This window comes from Meriones unguiculatus, chromosome 11 (genome assembly GCF_030254825.1).
Source record: "Meriones unguiculatus strain TT.TT164.6M chromosome 11, Bangor_MerUng_6.1, whole genome shotgun sequence".
NCBI classification, from domain to species: Eukaryota; Metazoa; Chordata; class Mammalia; order Rodentia; family Muridae; genus Meriones; species Meriones unguiculatus.
The window spans coordinates 33,024,196-33,045,403 of NC_083359.1; the positions used below are offsets into that span (position 1 = coordinate 33,024,196).

Below are 21,208 nucleotides of genomic sequence, written 5' to 3' on the forward strand. Positions count from 1 at the left end.
GTAGGATATATTTGAGTCATAACAAATCAGCCCTGGGGAGCCGAACATTGGCAATGGAAGACAATTGGAAGGCTTTAGAATAATCTAGAAAAGAAAGGAGAGTGGGCTGCACCAGAGAGGTGACAATGGAAATGTTAAGAGTATGTAAATTCTGATTTTATTTCCCCCTGCAGTCTGACCTTATTTTTATTCACCCAAGTCTTGAGGAAGGACAGGGCTATTCCACTTCTAGAGCCGGGTAGTGTTCTTACTATGCATGAGATGATATCATAGTAAAGTAAATGAGGTCAGGGCGAGGTTTCTTTTCTTGCCAGTAATTATTCAATGAGTTTTCTGAACAATTGTAAACTTGGTAATTCTCTCAGTGCTGTGGCTGTACATGGCACCCTGTCAATATCGTCAGCAGCGAATATTTATCGAGCGTCTTCAGAGTACATGCTATTGCACTCAGAGCAGCAGAGGCGAGCAGTGTTAATTCTCCCAGCCAGCCCACGACTACTGACTGCTTCATTACATCACTCTTATTAATTGATGGTCGCCGTCTTCAGAACGCTTGGCATCTCCAATATAGTTTCTGATATTTATTTATGTTTTCTTGAAGTACATGTAGACTCTTAACTGCACAAAGAGAGGCTTAAGAGCTCTGCCTTCATAAGCATGCCGATGCATTTTATTAACCGCATCACAAACTGAAAGCTAATAGTTCCATTTATTGGATAGAGAGGTTGAGAAAGGTGTAAAAATTTGGACAGTGTCATATATTCAGATGGTGCCTGAACGGGCGTTGAAATACAACTTTTTATTGCACTATGCTGCCTCTCAGTGGTTCGTGTTATTCCCACTTCTTTCATGCAGTAATGTGTGGCTATAAAAAAAAAACACCCCCCGTGGATTGAACCCATGCCTCTGCTCTTTAAGGTGTATCTATGGCAGTAGCCTTTGACATTTGCATAGCTTAATCACTAGAAAAGTGGATTGTTTGTTTGTTTGCTTGTTTATTACCAGTATAAGCCCCATTTAGAGATTTGTCAGCCATTAACATCACTACTCTGTGTGTGTGTGTTGGGGGGGGGGGTATGTTAAATTCTCACCAGAAAGATGTTACTTTCATAATGCATCTAGAAAGAGATTTACGAGTCTGCTTGTGAAAGAAATTATTTGAGATCTTTGCACTCATTTTCTTCCGGAAACAGTAATTTGGTGATTATTGTTTTTGATGGATAATTCTTAAAAAAAAAACTTTCCTGTTTTTTTTTTTTTTTTTGGAAAGAAATATTTAATGTAAGAGTTAAATTCAGGGCCAGAGAAACTGAAGGAAAAAGGGCAGTCTAAATGCAGAGTTTATTTGCAAATCTCCAAAGCAGCACCACAAAATGCCATATACCTGGGGACGCACGAGAGTGTGCACCTTCCAGGATGTCTGTCTGTTGTAATTCCATCGCGTTACAGATTTTAGTGCGTATCTCGCCTGCACAGCTTCCAGAGCGTTTCAGATATTCAACATCAGAAATTGCACTGTTTTATCCTGGATTTTACAAATAGCAACCAGATTATTGTAAAACAGAACTATCTGATAAGTCGGGTTGTGAATTGCTTTTGTGATTGTCATGGGTGAGAGTATTGAAGAAGCTGGTAAACAGCACGGCACACTGGTTACGGGGAAAAAGCGAGAAAACCCATAGCAGTGAATGCGGGTTTTTTTTTTTTTTTTTTTTTTTTTCTGATGAATACGTTCAAGGCTGTGATCATTGTGAAACTTCTGGTTGGATGCTTTCAAATGTTCCGTATTGAAAAACATCAGTAACAGGAACTAAACAGTCCACCAAAGCCTGTGTTCAACCCAATGGAGAGGAACATACATTCTTACTTGAGTTCCATTGAGGCCATCTCTATTTGGTCCACCATAGGAAGAAGAGATTTGAGCTTCTCTCCTGATTGGCTTTTCCATTTTTGCTTTATGATTAGGAAGCTGCTACTTTGGTTTTCCCCTAAGGGCTTGTTCAAATCACCATGCAAGACAGAAATGGAAAAAAAGGCAAGACAGACTTCTGCTCCATAGACAAGAGCCAAGAAGCCAGAACATGGTAATTAATGTTCACTATTCTATAAGCAAAATAATTGCTTTTAATTGGCTAAATAAGATATGACATAATTACAATTCAATAAGCTAATTTAAGAAAACTATTTATAACACAAACCTTTAATTATGTTATGTACTCATTTCTATTTTGTGAGCGGATATGAAAATGGACACAAATTATCTTATCTTTATGAATAAAAATACATTAAGGACATTTTTGAAACTTCAAAGGTTACATTCTATTTTTGTTTTGTTTTGGAGAATGCTTGTTATTTTCATTTTGAAAAGCAGTCATTTATAGACACTTCCACTAGCAGAGTCTACAGTGACTACAGACAGAAGCACTTATGTGGGTGAAGAAATCTCCCTAAGAAAGCTCTTTTTGTCAGAGGAGAAAAGGCTTGTTAGGATAGGCTTGTTTGGCCATGTTCTTTTCCTGTCATAGTCACCCTAAGGAAAAACAAACCTTCCTTAAGAGATGAATGTATAATTGGGCCAGAAATGACCCACAGCAAAGACCCATTGGAATCCAAAAACCTTTCTTTAAAGACTAGTCACTGATGGGTCAGTGTGAGCTGACTTGCAACTAATGTATAAATGATGAGGTGGAGACATGCTCTTCCAGAGGCCAACTTACTAATGCTTCCTCCATGAGAGTCTTAATTTGATGGGATGAGGTAACTATTTTGCTTTCTTAAACAGTGTTTGAGTCAAAGCATGTGCTCAAACATATACACACTGTTACCCAAGGAGATAACTCAGCTAGGAAACCTGATGACTCGAGATCGATTCTTGGATTCTACAGGGTGAAAAAAGAGAACCTACTCCTGTAAGTTGTAAATTGTCCTGTGACTAACATGTACACACACAGGCGTGCGCACACACACACACGCACACACACACACTCATACAGAGATAAATAACATTATAACATATATTGAAATAAATATTAATAAAATAAATGGACTAGGTTACCCTTAGGCTAAATCAGCTAGAAGAAAAGCTGTGCAACCTTGCTCCTATTTCCATTTTATTCTAGCAAAATTTTAAAGGCTGAGCACTGTATGATATGTTTCTTTCCATAATTTTTGAAGGATGGAATTGCATACCTATCAAGATGTTCAGTGTAAAAGCCAAATCAACGTGCTTTTCATCAGCACATCCTAAATACCCAGTAGTCCTCAAAGGTATAGCAATATATATTATAGAGAAAAGAAACCCAATGCTTTCATCCTTCAGGAAACTTGAAATCAATCTGTAGGAAATAAGATTTGAATCCAGTAAAAGTGACCTAGAATTAGTAGAAGAAAAATAGCCCACCAACAATAGAGCATGCTCAATGGCAAGGTAAGATTAATTGTGAAATCATATGTAATAAAATGTTCCAGGCAATGGGTGCTTTGAAATTTGAGAAAAGAGTGTTTATCATGAGCTAACATAATCTAAAAAGGATTCTTTGAGGCTAAGAGAATTTTATATTGAACAATAAAATAACCTGTATCTCACCAAACAAACTCTGTATAAAAAGGACAGAGTTTAGAAAGACAAAACTGGGGGGGGTATTCACTATTCGCTCATTCATTCATCAAACCTATGGGTACCTAGCACTCACTGTATGCCTCATATGAACACAGAAACGAGTAACAGTGAAAGAATCCTCATTTCCTGAAGCAGATGCAAATATTTATAGCAATGATTATTATAGGTGAGGAAAATAGAGTATTTCTTTTCTTGTTTATACACAAATACATTACAAACTGGGCTTATGTGTGTATCTGTGTGTGTGTTTACATGTACGTGTGTGTGTATACATATGTCTTAAAGCATTTATTCAACTTGTTTAAAATACAGCAATCTTGTTCAGTACCGTGTACATGAGAAAACATATTGGTTGCCTGAATTTTTTTTACATCGACCCATGTTGTTTTAGAATTATGTCGACTTATCCAGAGAGAAGATAAATGAGAAGGTAATTATTGCTTTTATTTAACAAGAAGAATTAAAGGTTACCAAATGCTGTGAGTGTTTGAGTGCTTACTCTTGACTTTCTGTGTAACCTTAAAAGGATGATTTTCAGCTATTAACCTTCCCCTTCCCATGCATGGAATTAGTGGCCTGAGGGGTACACTTTCAGCAGAGTATAAATACCACATATGAGGAGCCAGGTCCATGAACATTACTTTCCTATAGCTTCTCCTAAGAGGATCCCACTCATTTCTGTTGGCTCATTCATATGTAATGTTTGTCTTTTATATTTTTTGTGTATAATTATGATGGTGTTCATGAATGATGGTCCATGATGAAGCCATTTCCTCACAAAATAGTGTCCCTGAATTTAAATGTGGTTGAAAACTTTAATCCCTGCGAGCACAGATGATCAAGCAGGCAACAAACATTTACCAAGTAAGCAAGCTACTTTGTTTAAAGATTTATGGAAGGCAGTAAGATGCAGAGATGTTTCAAACATGAATATTACTCTCCTTTCATTTGGAATATAATTAGAAACATGGTCCACAACCTGAAAACTCAAATCATGAAAAGCTAAAGCTAACGTGCTATCGGGTAAGGTCTGCGTGCGAGTGGCACGGATTTGTCAAAACCTGAAAGGCAGAAAGACAAGGGGTGTGGCTTTGCCCTGTGCTATTCATGTGACAGCTAGCGGATTCATTTGCTAGCCCTCAGTTCCATTTCTGTCAAATGGTTCTAATAACAGCCATTCAGTGGGTTGTGGTGAGGGTTAGAAATTGGAGGTAATGAGACCCTTTGACTTAGAGGGCACTTGTATGATTGCTAACTGCTCTTTATTGTGTAGGTTCTAGGTCTAAGCTGAGACGTGTGCTCATTCTTCAGCATGGATTAGATAACAACGTTCTCGCCCTATCTTAGAGACAAGGAAAGTAAGGTTCAGAGAGGAAAGTATTTAACCAATGTTCCACAATTAAGAAGCAAATTCCAGGGTCAGGATTTGGACCTAGGGCAAAGTCCAAAGCCAAGCTCCTAATTATGATGTATGCCACCTTTCCTGGGGCCCTCGGATAGCTACTGTGATTAAAGCAATTTCGCTGCTGTAAACCGGGAAGGTCAAGGGCATCTTCTTGGAGGACTTGTAACTTGTTCTGGTCTTAGATCAAGAGGCTGCAGTTAAATAGGCTGCGGTGAGCGGGGCGGGGCCGGCATTCTAAGGAGCCCCGGGGCTTCCTGGGCAGCTGTGGAGGGCCTGCAGATGCACTGGGCTGTGGGAGACAAGATCTTCCGTGGCAGCGATAGAAGAACATTTACAGGGATGGTCGCTGCCCAACCACAGAGGTGACTCAGTGTGCAGCAAAGAAATCTGCGCTTCATTCTCTGAGGAATAGTGAACCTTTGATGATTTTTTTTTAAGCCAATACGTAAGATAATGAAATAAAACAGACTTTCAATTGGCCAATCAATAACTATTGGGAACAGATGTCACTCAAAGTGGCATTTTAAGAAGGTTATTCTGGCTTGTGAGGGATGAATTGGAGAAGAAAGAAAACCTCTTCAAATGGTTGTTTTCAATAAGCTGTGTCGTGACAGGGGGAGAGGTGTCTCTACTAACAGGGCACTAATGGGAAAGTCCTGGTTTGCCACAGATTAGCTGTTTTATATGTTGAGCTGATTCAAGGTCACACCTAGAATAATGTCACTCTCCTTCCTTGGGATCTGAAGTGCCTTCTTCAGAAGGGAAGGAGATGGTGTTACAATCTGATATAGGAGTTGGCAGGGCCCTGGCAATGTCCTCAGGATGGATCCTTCATATCTGTACCCTGCATGTGGCTCAGCACCGACAGAGAAGGGCTGCACAGTGAGAAAAAAGGAAAAGAAAAGAAAAGCAACCCTGGGACAGCACAGAATTTGGGATGGGTCTGGGGGTCTGGAAATGAAACCACAAGGCCTTGGTAAAAATGTGGGAGTGGTGTTTGGTGGGTGCTTGAAATCGAATGATTGAAGACAAAGGAAATAAGTGCAGCCGGGCTGTCTCCAAGATCTTTACATTTTACACTGATGGGGACATTTGGAGAGAAAGCTTGCTCTGAGGGCGGACTCACCAGCCTGGTTGTAGAACTCCTTGGGTTTTGAGCAAGTTATTCAAGTGGAAAGACCGAGAGGGCAGTGTCGATAACTGGATCCTGTAAGGAAGGTCAGAGTGGAAAGAAGTCTTCATGCATCATCCATTTTGAGGTGATTAAATATTACGTTTTCCATTTTAAAAAAAAATGTTAAAGGAGTTGAGAGGATTTCTTAACAATACAGAAGTTGCCATGTCAAACCATGCTCTGTGTGTGAAGAGCACACTTCACCCACAACACATGCATCCTTTATTCCTAGTGACAGACCAGGAGGCACATAGACTCCTATCCATTTTAAGATAAGGACATTTCCACAGAGAAGGAAATGATTTGGTCGAGGTCACACAGCAAGCAGGTAGCTGGAGGCTGGGATTCGATCCCAGGAAGGCAGCCTAGGTACCAAAACTGGGACCGCAAACACCAGAATACACACTGCAATCTAAGCAGGTAAGTGCAAAGCTATCCTGCAGGGAAGTCAGCCATAGAAAGTCACACCCCAGTTAGAAATAGTAATCTCTGGTAGCCCCCTCTTTCAAGAGATCTTGAATAAAAATAATATCTAACAAGCTGTAAGTGATATGGACCTACCTGCTCACTGTGTATGTGATCAAAATGAGGAACACCACTGAAAACCATTTATAGCTTTAAAAAAAAAAATTCTTCTTTGTCTTGCCTTGACTTGATTTCTTTTTATCTTTGATTGACTGTCATTTGCTTGCCCTGTTCAACAAGCCCCAGTCCCCCCTGTCCCCACTTCCATGATGCCGAAATAGATGTGTCCTTGTAGCTGAATCTTAATTTCTATTGTCAGAAAATTCTTCAGTCCACTTATTCTCTTTTATGAAGTTAATTTTAACTAGAGACCCTATATCAACAATGTCACTATGAGGCTGCTGCTTTTTCAGTATGCTCTGGAAAAATTCCGTGGAGAGTTTGGAATTCATCCCTTTCAGAAAGCGGGGCCTTTGCCGCGTCCCTTCCAGACTCCATCTGAGCACTACGTCCTCTGGCCAGCTGCCCTCTGTTCAGCCCCTGTGTGTCCTCCATTCTCTGCACTGCCTTAATGATCAGTAGAGCTTCATTCGAGTACATCTAGGATGGGGGTACTTCTTTATTTGGGTCCAAGCAAAACACATATCCTCCTATTGGCAGAGCATGAAAAAGAATTATGTTCTGGCTTTAACAAGATTAAGCAGGCCCACTTTGGATACAACATTGTGACTGGGGCAGGCAAGAGGGTTTTTATCCTTCTTGGACCAATTCTCATTCTATATCTTGCTCACACAGGAATTCCAAACTACAAGATGCTGAGGGTCCACGGACAGATTCTTATAACGTGGTAGAAATACAAAGATGGAGTGTTAGAGTTATCTTTTTATTGTTGTTTAGTTTTTTTTTTCTCTCTCTCTTTGAATTGGCAAGTGTTCTAAGTTGGGTGCATGGAATTCACCTTCTAATATTACTAAAAAAAAAAAAAGAAACAAACAAGCAACATGATTTTAAGGAGATGGTCTGTCAAAAGGTTGGGCGTCATCTGCTCTTCTTGCTAGCTCACTACTGCGTTAGCTCAGGTTACCATGGAAAAACAGGCAGTCATTTCACCAATAACTAACTTCTAGCAAATACTTGACCTTGGAATCAGCAATTTACATCCTTATAAAAGAGGTCACTGAGGGAATTTAACTGTGTAATCCTGGCCCCCGTGTGGCAGGAGAGCAGTGGGAAGGGAACAGAGCTTGTGAGGCAGCATTGGAAGTGATTTGAATGGGCAAATCATTTCTTTGCCACTTTGTTTTAAAAATGGAACCTCCTTTAAAATAGTACAGGAAGGCAGGAAGATGCAGTGTAAGTCCGTGGCAATAGTGACTCAAAAGCTCTGCCCCAGGACTCCAGAAAGCCATCAGTCATCACATTTGGAGGGAAACCAGGGAGAATTTAGGTGTGTGCATTGCTAATAGCCTCTTTGCCAATACCTTTCCTTCAAACATCATGTCTTCCCTTTTATTGTGCCTTTATTTCTAAAAACTAAGGGAGAAAAATCACCTTTTAAACTTGAGCCAAGAAACATGGTTTTTACAAGTGCTAATATTTTGGGGTGGGCTCTCTCTCTCTCTCTTTTTTTTTAAAAAGACAATTATCAAGACGAAGCATTTGTTTCTTCTTTTGTTTACCCGTGGCAGTTTGTCAGCAGTTATGGTAAGTAGACTTCCATCTGCCAGTAAAACTACATTGCAAATTGCCGTAGAAATTAGCAGCTTTCATTTTTGCCTACATAAATAAATATTCGAAATAAATTGCACACAAATGCATCCTTAAAGAAAAAAAAATCACAGGTACACTGCACAGTTAAATGCCAATCAGACAAAACCAGAGACACACTGCGATTATCTCAGTTTTCAAACCTGGAAGATACACGGATGTGTTTCTAAATGAGAGAGGCCGCGGATCATGCTCGCGGAGATAAAAACAGAAGCTGCCAGACTCCGCACTGTGGCTTTATTCTCAGAGTCCCCTGCCTGAAACCCCGCTCTATCTTTTCTCCGTGTGTGCGTCTCTCTCTCTCTCTCTCTCTCTCTCTCTCTCTCTCTCTCTCTCTCTCTCTCTCTCTCTCTCTCCTGTTTCTCCCTCTCCTCTCCCTCTCCCTCCCTCTCCTTCCATCTCTCCCTCTCCTCGCTGTCTTCCCTTGCTCATTGTTCTCTCTCCCCCTGCCTTTGATGCACATACGTTGTCACATTCCATCGACTCCTCTCTTCTCTGTTCTTACACTCAAGCCTAGCGGTGCTTTCGCCAGGCAGCAAGCAGCAGCGTCTCCTGCGAGTTTTGGTCATGTGTGCAGCTCAGCTTGATCGAGCGTTCCTTTTCTGCCTTTTCACTCTTACAAAAGATTAAAAGGTGGCGTCACATCGCTCCCCTGTTCCTTCCTGCAGGAGGGACTTAAAAGGGACAACAAAAAAACTAATCACTCTCAATAAGTATTTTTTTTCTTGCTGGCAATAAATAAATAAATAATAAAAGAACGGAGAGGAAAGAAAAAAAATAAATAGAAAGAAAAGAAAGGCAGAGAAGGGGGAAAGGCGAGGGGGTGGACTTAGCGGTGTAATTTGAGCCCGTGGTGAGGATTGGAGCGAGCTAGCGATGCTGCACACTGCTAACAAGGGAAGGAAGCCTTCAGCCGAGGCAGGTAAGAGCGCCGATCGGAGGGTTTGACCGACTGGCTTAGTTAAATTTCTGTTTTCACCCGTTTTGTAATTGAGAAAGGCATCTGCAGCAGAAGCCGATTTTTCAGTCGGCTTCCTTTTGTTTAACATAGAAAGTACCTGTATTAATTTTGATGAATTAGAGCATGCAGCAAATTCAATTGAAAATAGATTTGTATAGTAAATGCATTTATACGGAATGATTTTTTTCCTCCCTTTTATTTAAAGGGAGAGATGGGAAAGATGATTTTGATCAGTATAGCACTTTGCATTATGTTGAATTCTAAACAGCTAAGGAAAGGGGGAAAATAATTCAATTGATACTGTTTTTGAACTCCGGGACTTAAGCCCTAGGAGACAGATGACATTTGAAATTTTTCTTCATCCTGAACTTCTGATGCTTTTATAATAATTTCTCACCGGAGGTATCGGCAAAAAGCAGAGTTTATTTAAGTCTGGCTGCTTGGGTGTGTTTGGCTTTGGCTCTTGTGGGTGAGGCGCGTCTTGAATCTCCTGAACCTGCCGCAGGTTGACGGTTCCTAAATGGAGACTAACTGTTGTCCCAAATGAAATATGAAGTTAAAACATCAGGTGAGGGCATGCCTTAAAAATGCATCCAGTAAATAATTAGGAAAACTGAGTTATGGCAGTTTGGAGGGGGAGTTAACTCTGCAAATGCTGTTGAATAAAGCTTTCTGGATTTGAAACCCCTTAATGACAGAGGGGGGTGTTTATGAGACTCAAGTCGGAACTTTGATTTAGTACCCAAAATCTAGGATACCTGTAGTCCGGTCCTCTGCTAGAGGTAGCTTTTACTAGGCATTCCTTTTGTGCGCCATGAATGGGAACTCTGGATTATATTTGATAGCATTCCTCCTTTTAAAAGCTTTGGGATGGAGCCTTAAAAGGCTCCTGTCTATTTTCACGTTGAACAAATGGAAAATATGCTCTATGCTTGAATCTCTCAGCAAAGGGGTTTTGTGTCTGCAGATGTTGTTTTAAAGTTTGGGCTATTTGCCGTTAATCTCACTCTTTGTGGATTTTTGTGTCCATTGCCTCTGCTGTTAAAATAAATAAATAACTAAAACTATGGCCGGCTATGAATGAACTGATACTTGAGAATGGAAAAATAAAAATACAAATAGGGCAACTTTTGAAATTAGGTGTGACTGGAATCCGAAGCTTCCCAGGTTTTTGACAAAAGCGTTACCTGACATATGTAAGTTCGTTTTTAAATTGCTTTGGTGGGCATGGGGGAAGTGCCTTAAAAGTGTGCTGTTGGGTTAAGAGAATGCTTCTCAGGAATGGGTTATGGAAAGGTGATGTCAATGCCTGTAGGCTTGGCCCTAGAAAGAATTGCTCTCCCATGGCATTGTGGAATTAAGCACACACACGGAGAAGAAGGTATTTCATGCGTTTGTGTCCTGATCGTATGTTTTCTTGCTTAGTTTCCAAACTGGACTGGCTGTTTAGCACCTTGATCTGTCATGTTTTGTGTTACCAGACCCACGGTATCTTGTAGGTGCCCCTTGTATAGGTGCTGCTGGAGAGGACATGAGGACAGGCTCGGTACTGGCCATTGGGGAACAAGTGGACAGTGGCCCTGGTCAGATGACAACATTCAGAATTTTATTGCTGGTAGGAGTTTCCTGCGAAGGTCCTGGTGCAGGTGCAGGCAAACTGAAAAAAAAATTTTTTTTTCCTGTGGATTGAATTGCAGTGAGGGGTGTGAACCAGGAAAGGGGAGACTGCTGTGGAATGCCATGTAGACGTTTGGGTGGGCATTAGCCAATTTAAAAAAAAAAAAATAGCCTCACGGTAGCTTTTCTCCTCTTCAACTTAAGAAACTCCACAGAATCTTGAAGTAGCTTTCCTCGAATTCCACCTTCCCTGTACTGCTTTCTTGAATGAACTCTTTTCTGACTCTTGGTGCACCTAAATGTGGACGGGCTTTGTTGATGGTGGTGGTGTTGGTGGTGGTGGTGGTGGTGTTTGCTCAGAATGTGAGGATTATATCTAGAAGTGATAAGGGTTGAGAGGACACAGCCAGGCACTGCGTTATCTTTCTCACGTGTGCTTTCTACTTTTGTGTATGAAAATGACTTCTTCAAGGTGAGCCACTACTAAATTTTAAATTGTGCTTCGCCCATGTACCACCACTTGAGCCTCTGTCTCTCCCCTAAAGAAGGAACTAGAAGTAAGATGGCTGTGGAGTTACGCTGTAGCCAAATGCAGTTCAGCTGGCATTCTTTAGGTAGATGGCAATCAATGGTATCCCTACTCAAACTATCTGATTCATATAAATAGCATTTTTCTGGCTTTTCCAGTAGATGTTGCTGGAGAGCAAAGAAAAGATTATTTCCCCCCACAGGAAAGAGAAGAAAAACAGTAGACTTATAAAAAGCAAAGAAACAGAGCCCTTCTCTCCAAGCTAATTTGCTAATTAATGAATGATATTGAATCATTACCTTTTACGATGTCCTATAGAAAGCTATTCAGACTTGATTTGGATTTGGAAAGGATGATATTGTTCTCCTTGGCCCCTATATATAATGTCTGTTTGCTGTTTTCTGTTTTTTTTTTTTTTTTTAAAATCAAGTTAACTGCACATTGCTATTCAGACCCTTCCATCCCTGAATGCAAAAACCCTTTAACATGCAAATATGATGTCAGAGGAAGAACTGAAATAGAATACCCCGAGAAGAGTAATGATCAAACGCATTATAAAAATATGCACCAGTTGCCAACAAGTAATGAAATATTAAGAAATTAAAAGCATGCAACCTCTAAAGTAATAGAATTTCATTGCTCTGAGACTGTTTTCCCACTGAATATTAAGTTCTTAATAGATGCACCAATTTAAAAAAAAAAAACAATCGAAAACATACATGGTTTGTCACTGAAGTTCTTTCATTATATGATGTTGAGAAATTAACCCAATAGGATTTTCCTCAGAATGGGAAATGTAATTAACATTGGATATTAAGTGCCAGACTGACAAAGCAAAAGCCACTAGGCTTGATGGGGAAAATAGAAATGCAAAAGCAAATAGAAGTGCTAGGAGCTGAGGGGACCCACACTGGAACAGCTCTGCTGGTAATCATTCTGATAAAATGACAAAGACATCCCAGGGGATCCCAGGATTCTAGTACCCAGACACGAACTGATGCAATTTCAAGCAACCAATGACCTCTGTCTATGGGAATATTTATTTTTAGATATGATCAATTAACCAATTTCAATTGAGAAGGGAAGTGTATTTTTTTTTCTCACATAAGACGAGTGTTGGGCATCACAAAACCACTTGCACACAGAACCACAGCCTGACCCACATTGGATAGCTTTTGAATTTTGTTACCTTAGGCCAACTTGGCTCTGTGCTGGTGGATTTTCCTGTTGCATTAAAGTACTTCTTTGTCAGTTTTCATTCCTAAGGTGTGAAGTGGTCCATAGGATGTTTTAATATAACACACACACAGTTCATTTTTCTTTTTTCTTTTCTGAGAGAAAAGAGTTTATATTTAGAAGGCATGAGTGTCAGCTACATCTATTTTGCAATTAGCACCAGAAGTCCATTGGGGTAAGGACATTCCAGCTCTCTTTTCCTTTGATTTAAGTGCATATTTTGTTTGGCATGTAGTAGTTGCCTTATTTCTGTCTTTAAAAAGTAAAGCCTTACATTTTGTGGGTGACTGTATTTTCTGGTTTTGGTTTACTAGTTGTCTCTCTCTCTCTCTCTCTCTCTCTCTCTCTCTCTCTGCCCCCATAGCATCTATAAAGTGCTTCCTATATCTAAAGCACTATGAATAAAATATGCCCAGTGTTACCATGTTACCTCACAGTGAGAAATGCCTGCCCCTCACTGACATCTTTATAGAAATGGAATCAACAGTGGATGGAAAACCCTGGTGGATATACCAAATAGGCCCTCCCTCTGTCCCTCAGCAGAGTGGGCAAGAAGAAGCTGGTGTGGGTTAGGTGGATATTTTGAATTAGGAGAGAAGATGAAAAGATGAAATCATCATCGGGGACAGCGCTATCATATGAATCACATGGGAAACAGAGATCCCAGACAATGGTGGGTGTACTAGTTCAGGAGTGGGCTTCGAAGGACCAGACAAATTCCAGATACTCGTGGGAAAGAGATCTGGAAGTTTGTAGAGTAGCGGAAACTTGGTAGGAGAGTGAAGAAGGAGTGAAATTGTGAGTTCACACAGCAAAGTCTTCCCCAAGATTCTCTAAAACCCCTGTCTAGATGACCTCTTTTCTCCAATTACATTACAGCCTTCTGGAGCTACTAATGCTACTTCAGTATTAGCTTACGTTTAAAGGGATATTGTTGAAAAAGGAGGGGAGAATGCCTGGCCTCAAAGCTGGAGGCCATTGCATATGGCATTAGCCTAGCCACAGGTACTAGAGTTGAGAAATACTGTTGAGAGGGCTGAAAGTGAATGCTATTGTAATTACTGCAATTTCTAGTGTGCACTGTAGATGTCATGGCCTCATTAAGACAGATTTGGTAGACGTATGTTTATATCGTACCCTCGTAAGGAAAACCTTCACCATTTGTTAAAGATGAGGCACACAGGTTAGAAGATGTAAGGTTCTGTCTGGGCGATTGCTATTTGGATACAATCCACGTTGGGTCTATCTCCAGTTTCCTGACATTGATTATGATGGATTTGTGTGATCTTTGAGAGTTTCCATCTCTCTGAAAAGGTATATACTTTATTTATTAGAGTTAATTGCCTTCCCAAATTGCCTGTGTTGTCAATGGCTATCTGTAAACTATGAACACCTCACCTTGAACTCTTTGATGCCTAGTACACTTGACTGACAACCACAGTGATAGACATTAGTCTGACTATGTCATGTAAATTTATGTGAAAACACCGATAAGGTGTTTTCTTGGTGTTCAGCAGACTTCACAATGAGAGAGAGCTAAGACAATCATTACTACAATTAAAAAAGAAGAGGGCCACACCACTTTTTCTCAGAAATACTGCTTTTACAAGCCTGTTTAAGTAGAAAGGGCCGCCACTATCACCTCAGAATCAAGCTGCAGATGAGTGACTTCTTGTGTCCTCTAGCCACTTTAATTTAATTTGTTCCATTTGCTTTTCCAAGCTTTTCATCTTCCCGCCATTTTAATACCATCAGAGATGGGGGGCTGCCCATGACATTCACACTTGACATTATCAAACACAAAAGGCATCACTCATACACTTGAGTGCATTACAATTCAAGGGAAAAAATATATCCCAAAACCTTAGAAATTATTGTCTCATGCCTTCAAGGTACATTTTTTTTCACCTCTGTTCTCCTAGATATCTTATTTGACTGTTCTGCTTCTGCATACTTGTATAGGATTCTAAATTGTCTAGAAAGAAAGTCAGCAATCAAAAAAAAAAATCCATGCCACAACATAAGCAGCCTTGTATTCACTACGTGTATTACCTTAATACAATCCTATTATTGTTATTTTATTGTTAAAGACTCATCACATTTCCATGCTTTACCAAAGTTGATCTTTGCATTTGAGGTGAGCTACATTTTCTCTGTCGACTTCAGTCTGACAATTTTGGCCGAAGCTTGTCCTGCTCACAAGTCTATGATAATTGCATTTTTCTGTTACTGCTGGGTGAGTCAGAGATCTATTGATATCCACTGTAGACCTGCTTCCCTCTCTCTCTCTTTCTCTCATTCCCTGTGTGTGTGTGTGTGTGTATGTGTGTGTGTGTATGTGTGTGTATGTGTGTGTGCGTGCACCCATGTGGTTGTGGTGCGGAGGGAAGGCTGCAATTTGGGGAAAATATTCAAATAAATAAAATAGGAATTTATCCCTAGCTCCTTTTGCTTATTATTTTGGACCTCCTTTTGAAAGGCAACGCCCCCACCCTCACATCCCCGCATGCCCCGTGTACGACAACCCTTGTGATCTGAACAAGTAGCATTATCAGATTGTGGTGAATTGCGTCGGCAGCGTTACACCATGCCTCTGGATCCTGTGTGCTGTAGAGCTCTGTAAAACCACCAGCTACACGATACCCTGCAGATTTAATATACTTCTGTAGCCTTGTGCTTGGGAAGGATTTCTGTAATTGGAGACAATCTAGTAAGGAGAACTTTTTAAGCCATCGGAGGCCGAAATACAAGTTTTTGAGAAATGTGACTTTGCTGGCTTGAAACTGAATGGATTACAAATTTCTCTTAACTGGACAGAATCCTAATTGCCTGTACAGTACAGTCCTGATTATCCAGGGTTTGATTTTCCAGTACAGGGATTATTCAGATTTCTTCTCTGACGCTGTCTTCTCTCTAACTACCTAACGTGAAACACTTGTCTAATCATTAGCGCCTCTGCTAATGATATGGAAGGGAAAGTCCAAGCCACTGAATATCATTCAAAGATGGAGGGTTGTAAGAAAGTCTACTTTTTAAAATTAGCTACTAAAATTGTCTGCTAAATTTCAGTGTTGGGGGAGATCACTTTCTAGCTACAAATGATAGCTTACTTTATCTTTTTGTATGCCACTCTCGTCTCTGCCTTTTAAAGGAGCAAAACACTAAGATGAAATAAAACAAATCAACCAGTCCTAATAGGATCAAATTTCTGGGAGTGTCGTTTTTGACTTATATAACTCCTCTCCTCTCCCAGGAGGCTAACTACCCATTTTAATTAACTAGTTGGGAATTGGGGTGTGCGGGTCTTTTAAAAGGCCACATGGATCAAGCAAAGGGTACCTTTTGAATTAGATCAGAATTTTGATTAGCATACTTTTCTTGTGTTAAATCCAAAAGTAGGTTATTGGTGCTGATAGCCCAGTTACCCTCCAATACTCCTTCATTTCCATCACTGGCAAGACGCTAGTTATTTCTCCATGAATTATTTTTTATTTTTTATTATTTTACAAGTTAACCTACTGTCAGCCTTACTACTCCTGATGGCCTCAGGGCTTCTGGAATATGACGTTGGCTGACATGGTGAAAAGATGGGTATTGGATCTGCACCTCCCAGAAGGGCCTAGTCGTAGACCTGTTTTTTTGTATGTCGCAGTGGAAGTCACCAGCCAGCTCACCACACATCTGTAGAATGGAGTCAGGATTCTCTCTAGTGGATATTATCATGAAATCAGAAGTCAACCCCCGCCCCAGCCCCACCACTACCCTCTTCTTTTGTAGAATGGACACTTTCCACATCTTACGGCCACATCTCCTCCTGTCCCATACTCTCTCATGAAACAATGCCCAATTTTCTTATGTCATCTCTCGTAGGACATTCAAGTCTTAACAACTGGTAGTGCTTTGAGGCACCTCATCAAAATTCACAAGCTCTTTCTAGTTATAAATGTATAATGCTGTGTAAGTGATAAAATACACACTCTATAATATAATTGACACAACAGGCTAAAGGGCACGAAGTATATTGTCTCCTTAGTGCTTTAAAAACACTCTTTTATCTCTAGATTAAAATGGACTACGTTAGAAAGAAATTTGCTTTTGGTTTTTAAATGTTCGTGTGTAACCAGATGTAGTACAAATAGTCTTCCATGTCTCTATTAAATGAGAATTTAAACAGCCATGTAATACATAAAGTTGAAGGCATAAAAGAATTATTAGAAAAAAAAGGTTGTGGACTGTGAAGGTGGATCAGGACAACGCAAGCTCTGTGAAAACTTGAGGACCTGAGTTCAAATCCCAGGAACCCATGTAAAGCTCGGTGTGGTAGTATGTGTGTTGGTAATCCCAGTGTTCCTACAGTGAGTTGAGAGAGAGGAGAATCTCTGAAGTCCCCAAGCCAGTTGGCCGAGTGTGTGTTACAGTCAAGAACAAAGAGACTGTATCTAAAAACATGATGGAAGTCAAGAAACAACAATCCAGCTCATAAGCTTTCAACCTGGGGGTCGTGACCTTCATGGGGTTCATATATCAGATATCCTGCCTATCAGATATATCCTGCCTACCAGATATTTACATTACAAGGCATAACAGTGACAAAATTATGGTTATTAAGTAGCAACAAGATACTTTTATGGTTGGGGTTACCATGACATGAGGAACTGTATGTGTTAAAGAATCACAGCATCAGGAAGCATTAGGAACCACTGCAATAGGTTGTCTTCTGACCACTATAAGCATGCTATGTATGTGAGTGCCCGCTGTTAGCTACATGATCAGGCACACATACATATATGCATATACACATAGTATACACACACACACACACACACACATGCACAAAGAAAACCAATGGCCAAGCTGAGCATCGTGTTTTATACGCAGCATCTTTAGCAGCTACATTTTATTTATATATGTGCATATATAACACATAATACATGTTTATATGTCTACGTCTGTATTTAATTTCAGAGAGTGTAGACAGGGAGGGAAAGACGGCAGAAGATACGGGTATAGTTCTGGATAATACTGAGGATTTTTTTCTCCTAACTGATATTATTAATACCCCACAATTTGTTCCAGGTATGCCAAGATGAATAAGGCATAACTGTTTGAGGTAGGGTTACTGGGAATTGAATCCAGAAACTTGTGCTTTTGAAATATGTCACATAGTACTAGCTCTACCCACAGATCTAGCCTGAAATTTAAGGGTTATTTTGTGTTTGATTTTTTTTTTTTTTTTGGCACATGTCTAACAATAAAACAAGGAGAGAAAGCCAAGGCAAGCTGCCTGAGCTTCATGAGGTACCTCATATTTTATATTCTTCCTGTGTTCAGGAAAGGAGATTTAAAAAAAAAAAAAAGATAACAGCACCTATGATATGGGGAAGATTTTCCCCATAAAATGACCTAGTCCCAACTAAAAATAAATCTGGCTTTAAGAGAAATCTAGACAGGAGAATCTGGATTCTCTATCACATCCTCTGTTGACGCAGGTCACAATCCAAAGATCCAATCCAAAGACCAGTCTGAGGGTCACTGTTCTGAGATTCCTCTACATCATTCACCCACATGAAGCACACAAGGGTTGTCTTGTGAGCATGCTTGTCCCCATTAGAGGGACAAGTGAAAAAAATGTGCTTGCAGGGGATAGGTTCCAAAGCTGAAGATTGACATATTACTCCAAAATGAAATGGGTTTGTGTAATCAGGTTCGAATCGTTACCAATTAGTGTGGTGTTTGTGAGGAAAATGTATGTGTTCACAGTCACACATTCCACCAGCCTGCATGATTTATATACACATCCATGTAGTCTCTAGAGGTCAGTAGAATATAAGAAATGGGCAAACATTCATGTTCTGAGGAGACCCACAGACTCCGGAAACCATTTTTCAAATAGCAAAATGATGATAGTCGACTAATGACATTAGAAACTGAAGTCATTAATCGGTGTTAACAAAAAAGTCATGTCATTCTTGTTCATGAAATGAATCTAATCTATTTGTTTTAAGCAAATTTCAGATAAATGAACATTTTACATGGCAAGAACCTTGATAGAAACCCAAGCTCTAATTACTTTATTATTCTTTATTGTAACAGGCTGTGATTCACTCGTCTTAACTTTTTTTTTAAATGTTACTAGAACAGAAGAGTAAATTGTTTTTAAACGTTGATGGTTACACCCCAAATACTGTTTCTACTTGAGCTGCCATGTCAGTCCCCTTTATTTGAGAAATGGATGGTTGAGTGCCGCAGTTTTATCTGTTATTATGAACTAACTGTTGAAGAAAGCATTAGAAAATTACGATTTATTTTTATATGAGGCTGCACTTGTTAACAGTCCAGGGTATTGCTGCTTTGCTGAGCATGCCGCTCAAGTTTGACTGTGGATAATTCAAGCTCAAAAGGCACAGAATGTGAAAGGAGGTAGCCATGAACTCTCTGAGAGTGAAGTTGTCACTACCTTTCACACATCATCCATATACAAGAAGACAGTGCCATGCAGATTCACATTTCTTCTGATTTTGAGAATGAATGATTTATCTTGTGAGTTGAGGTTATATGTCTTGGCTTAGAACTTAATATGTCTTACAAATGTTTGACCTGGAACCAGCCTCTCAGTAAGTCTGTTTATTTGTATTGTGGTAGACTGCATTCCTAGCTCAGTCTCCTCTGTAACGTATCCTAGGTCAGGGTTTGAAAGCACAAATATGGAAGAGGGTGTGGTCAAAAATGATGAGATGCCCCTTATGGATCAGGGGAAGAGGCATTGGGGTTAATATATGCATTCATGGAGTTTTTTACTGCATAAGAAAAAGGGTTTTGATAAGTGCTCGGAGAGTGACTCTGTACAGTATTTGAAAGCATTTCAGGCATACAGCGGCTTCAGTCGCCACCCAGGCATTGCAGAGAGATGCCAAGTAAACCTCAAAGGAGCACTACCGGTGTCCAATTTACTTATTTTGCCGGCGATTATTAAATGAGGACACACACACACTATATCCCAGCCTTGAAGAGTTTCCAGGAAACCTGGATGCCACTTATCTATCACCTCCCATGCCTGTGGGACGCTTCGTCTGCCCTCCAAGATATCTGCATTCTTTTTTTTTTTTTTTCAAAGCAGTTTATTCAGGAACCTTGAACAATCTTCTGACCCTGGGGAAAGCCAGCCCACAGCTTAAATAGCCTCTGGGTAGCCAACCCCAGCGTGCCACGTAGGCAATGCAGATAGGTCCACATACACGGAAGCAAGCCAGATCCTCAGCCTTAGCCAAATATGGAGTTGTTTGTGACAGAGAGCACTCACCATCGGGAAGGTAGAAGGCAGAAACCAGCTCCATCTTTAAGGCATTACGCAGCTCTCTACAGTTCCCCCTTTTTGTTTTAGACACATCAGGCAAGAGTAGAGGTCTGATCTCTGATATTAGAAATAAATTGGGACTTTGTACCAATGTTCATTTAGGTGTCATCCACCCAAAGAGCATCAGACCCGTCCGATATCTTTTTCTCAGAGGCGGGACCTGGGGCATCAACCCGCATGCAATCAGACATGCTCTTCTCTGGGTCCAAAGCGGCTGACCCTGAGTGCAGTGCTTAGCCTCGCATCCTGAGCGTAACATTTTAGCTCCCATGCTTGGGGAGACTGTCCTGCTTCAATGGCTGTAAAGGCCTGAATGGTCATGGCTGCATTACGCCATTGTGAGACTGATATCTGCATTCTTTATCCCACCTCCAGAAGATCCTCAGGACGTGTTAAGTTCAGAAGCCACCAATGGTGCTCATCCTTTTGGTCTTCTCAACAGTACAGCTGGCTTCTACACAGCTCCTCTGAGTTCTCTCTGTAAATGTCCCTTCTTCCTACAAGTCTGCCCTGACTAGATCTCACCCACAGACGTCCATTCGGAACAGTTTAACAGTACATAACTCTCAGGTTGGCTAACTGTCCTTGGTGACTAGCTGTGCACTGTGGGGCCACAACCCTCTAGCTTCGTAAAGGCAGCATAATGTTTGTTTCATAGATGACTCGACCAAATAAGTAATTACATCACTTCTATAAACTCAACAGTAAGAACTCATACTAAAGAGCCTAAGAGGGAGCTATCCCTGTGTTTGTTCTCAGTACTAATTTCAGGGGAGGTTCAATGAATCACAGGTCTTGCCTTGTGCTTGCCTCTTCATATCTACCATGAAATAGATCCTCAACCTCCAGAATACACCTGTGCTATTAGAGGGGTAGATACACTCACTCCTTGAAATCGTTATCATCATCATCATCATCATCTTTATCCTCATCCTTTGATCATGTAGCTTGTGATAAAAGATAAATCCCTTTGAGCAGGAAGAGGAGCCTGAAGGTGGTGGTCATGTCTCCCAGGCACAATGTTCCAAGTTAGGAGAACAAATCATGGAAACCAGAATTCCTGAGCCAAGAATACCTTGGA

At 40.5% G+C, this 21,208-nt stretch overlaps 1 protein-coding gene across 13 annotated transcripts in view; it reads left to right on the top strand.

Annotated features, from left to right (window-relative positions):
- Tenm2 (teneurin transmembrane protein 2) overlaps positions 1-21,208 on the top strand; it is a 1,501,569-nt gene that overhangs the window by 822,404 nt on the left and 657,957 nt on the right. For 3 of the 13 annotated variants that reach the window (XM_060363861.1, XM_060363858.1, XM_060363862.1), the window contains exon 1: positions 9,072-9,352. The exons of the other annotated variants lie outside the window; for them this stretch is intronic. Coding sequence is in view for 2 of the 3 variants with exons in the window: in XM_060363858.1 (XP_060219841.1) it covers positions 9,307-9,352 (46 nt within the window). In the remaining variant the exon portion in view is untranslated. Of the gene's footprint in view, positions 1-9,071; positions 9,353-21,208 lie in introns of those variants that run through there. 13 annotated transcript variants of the gene reach the window in all.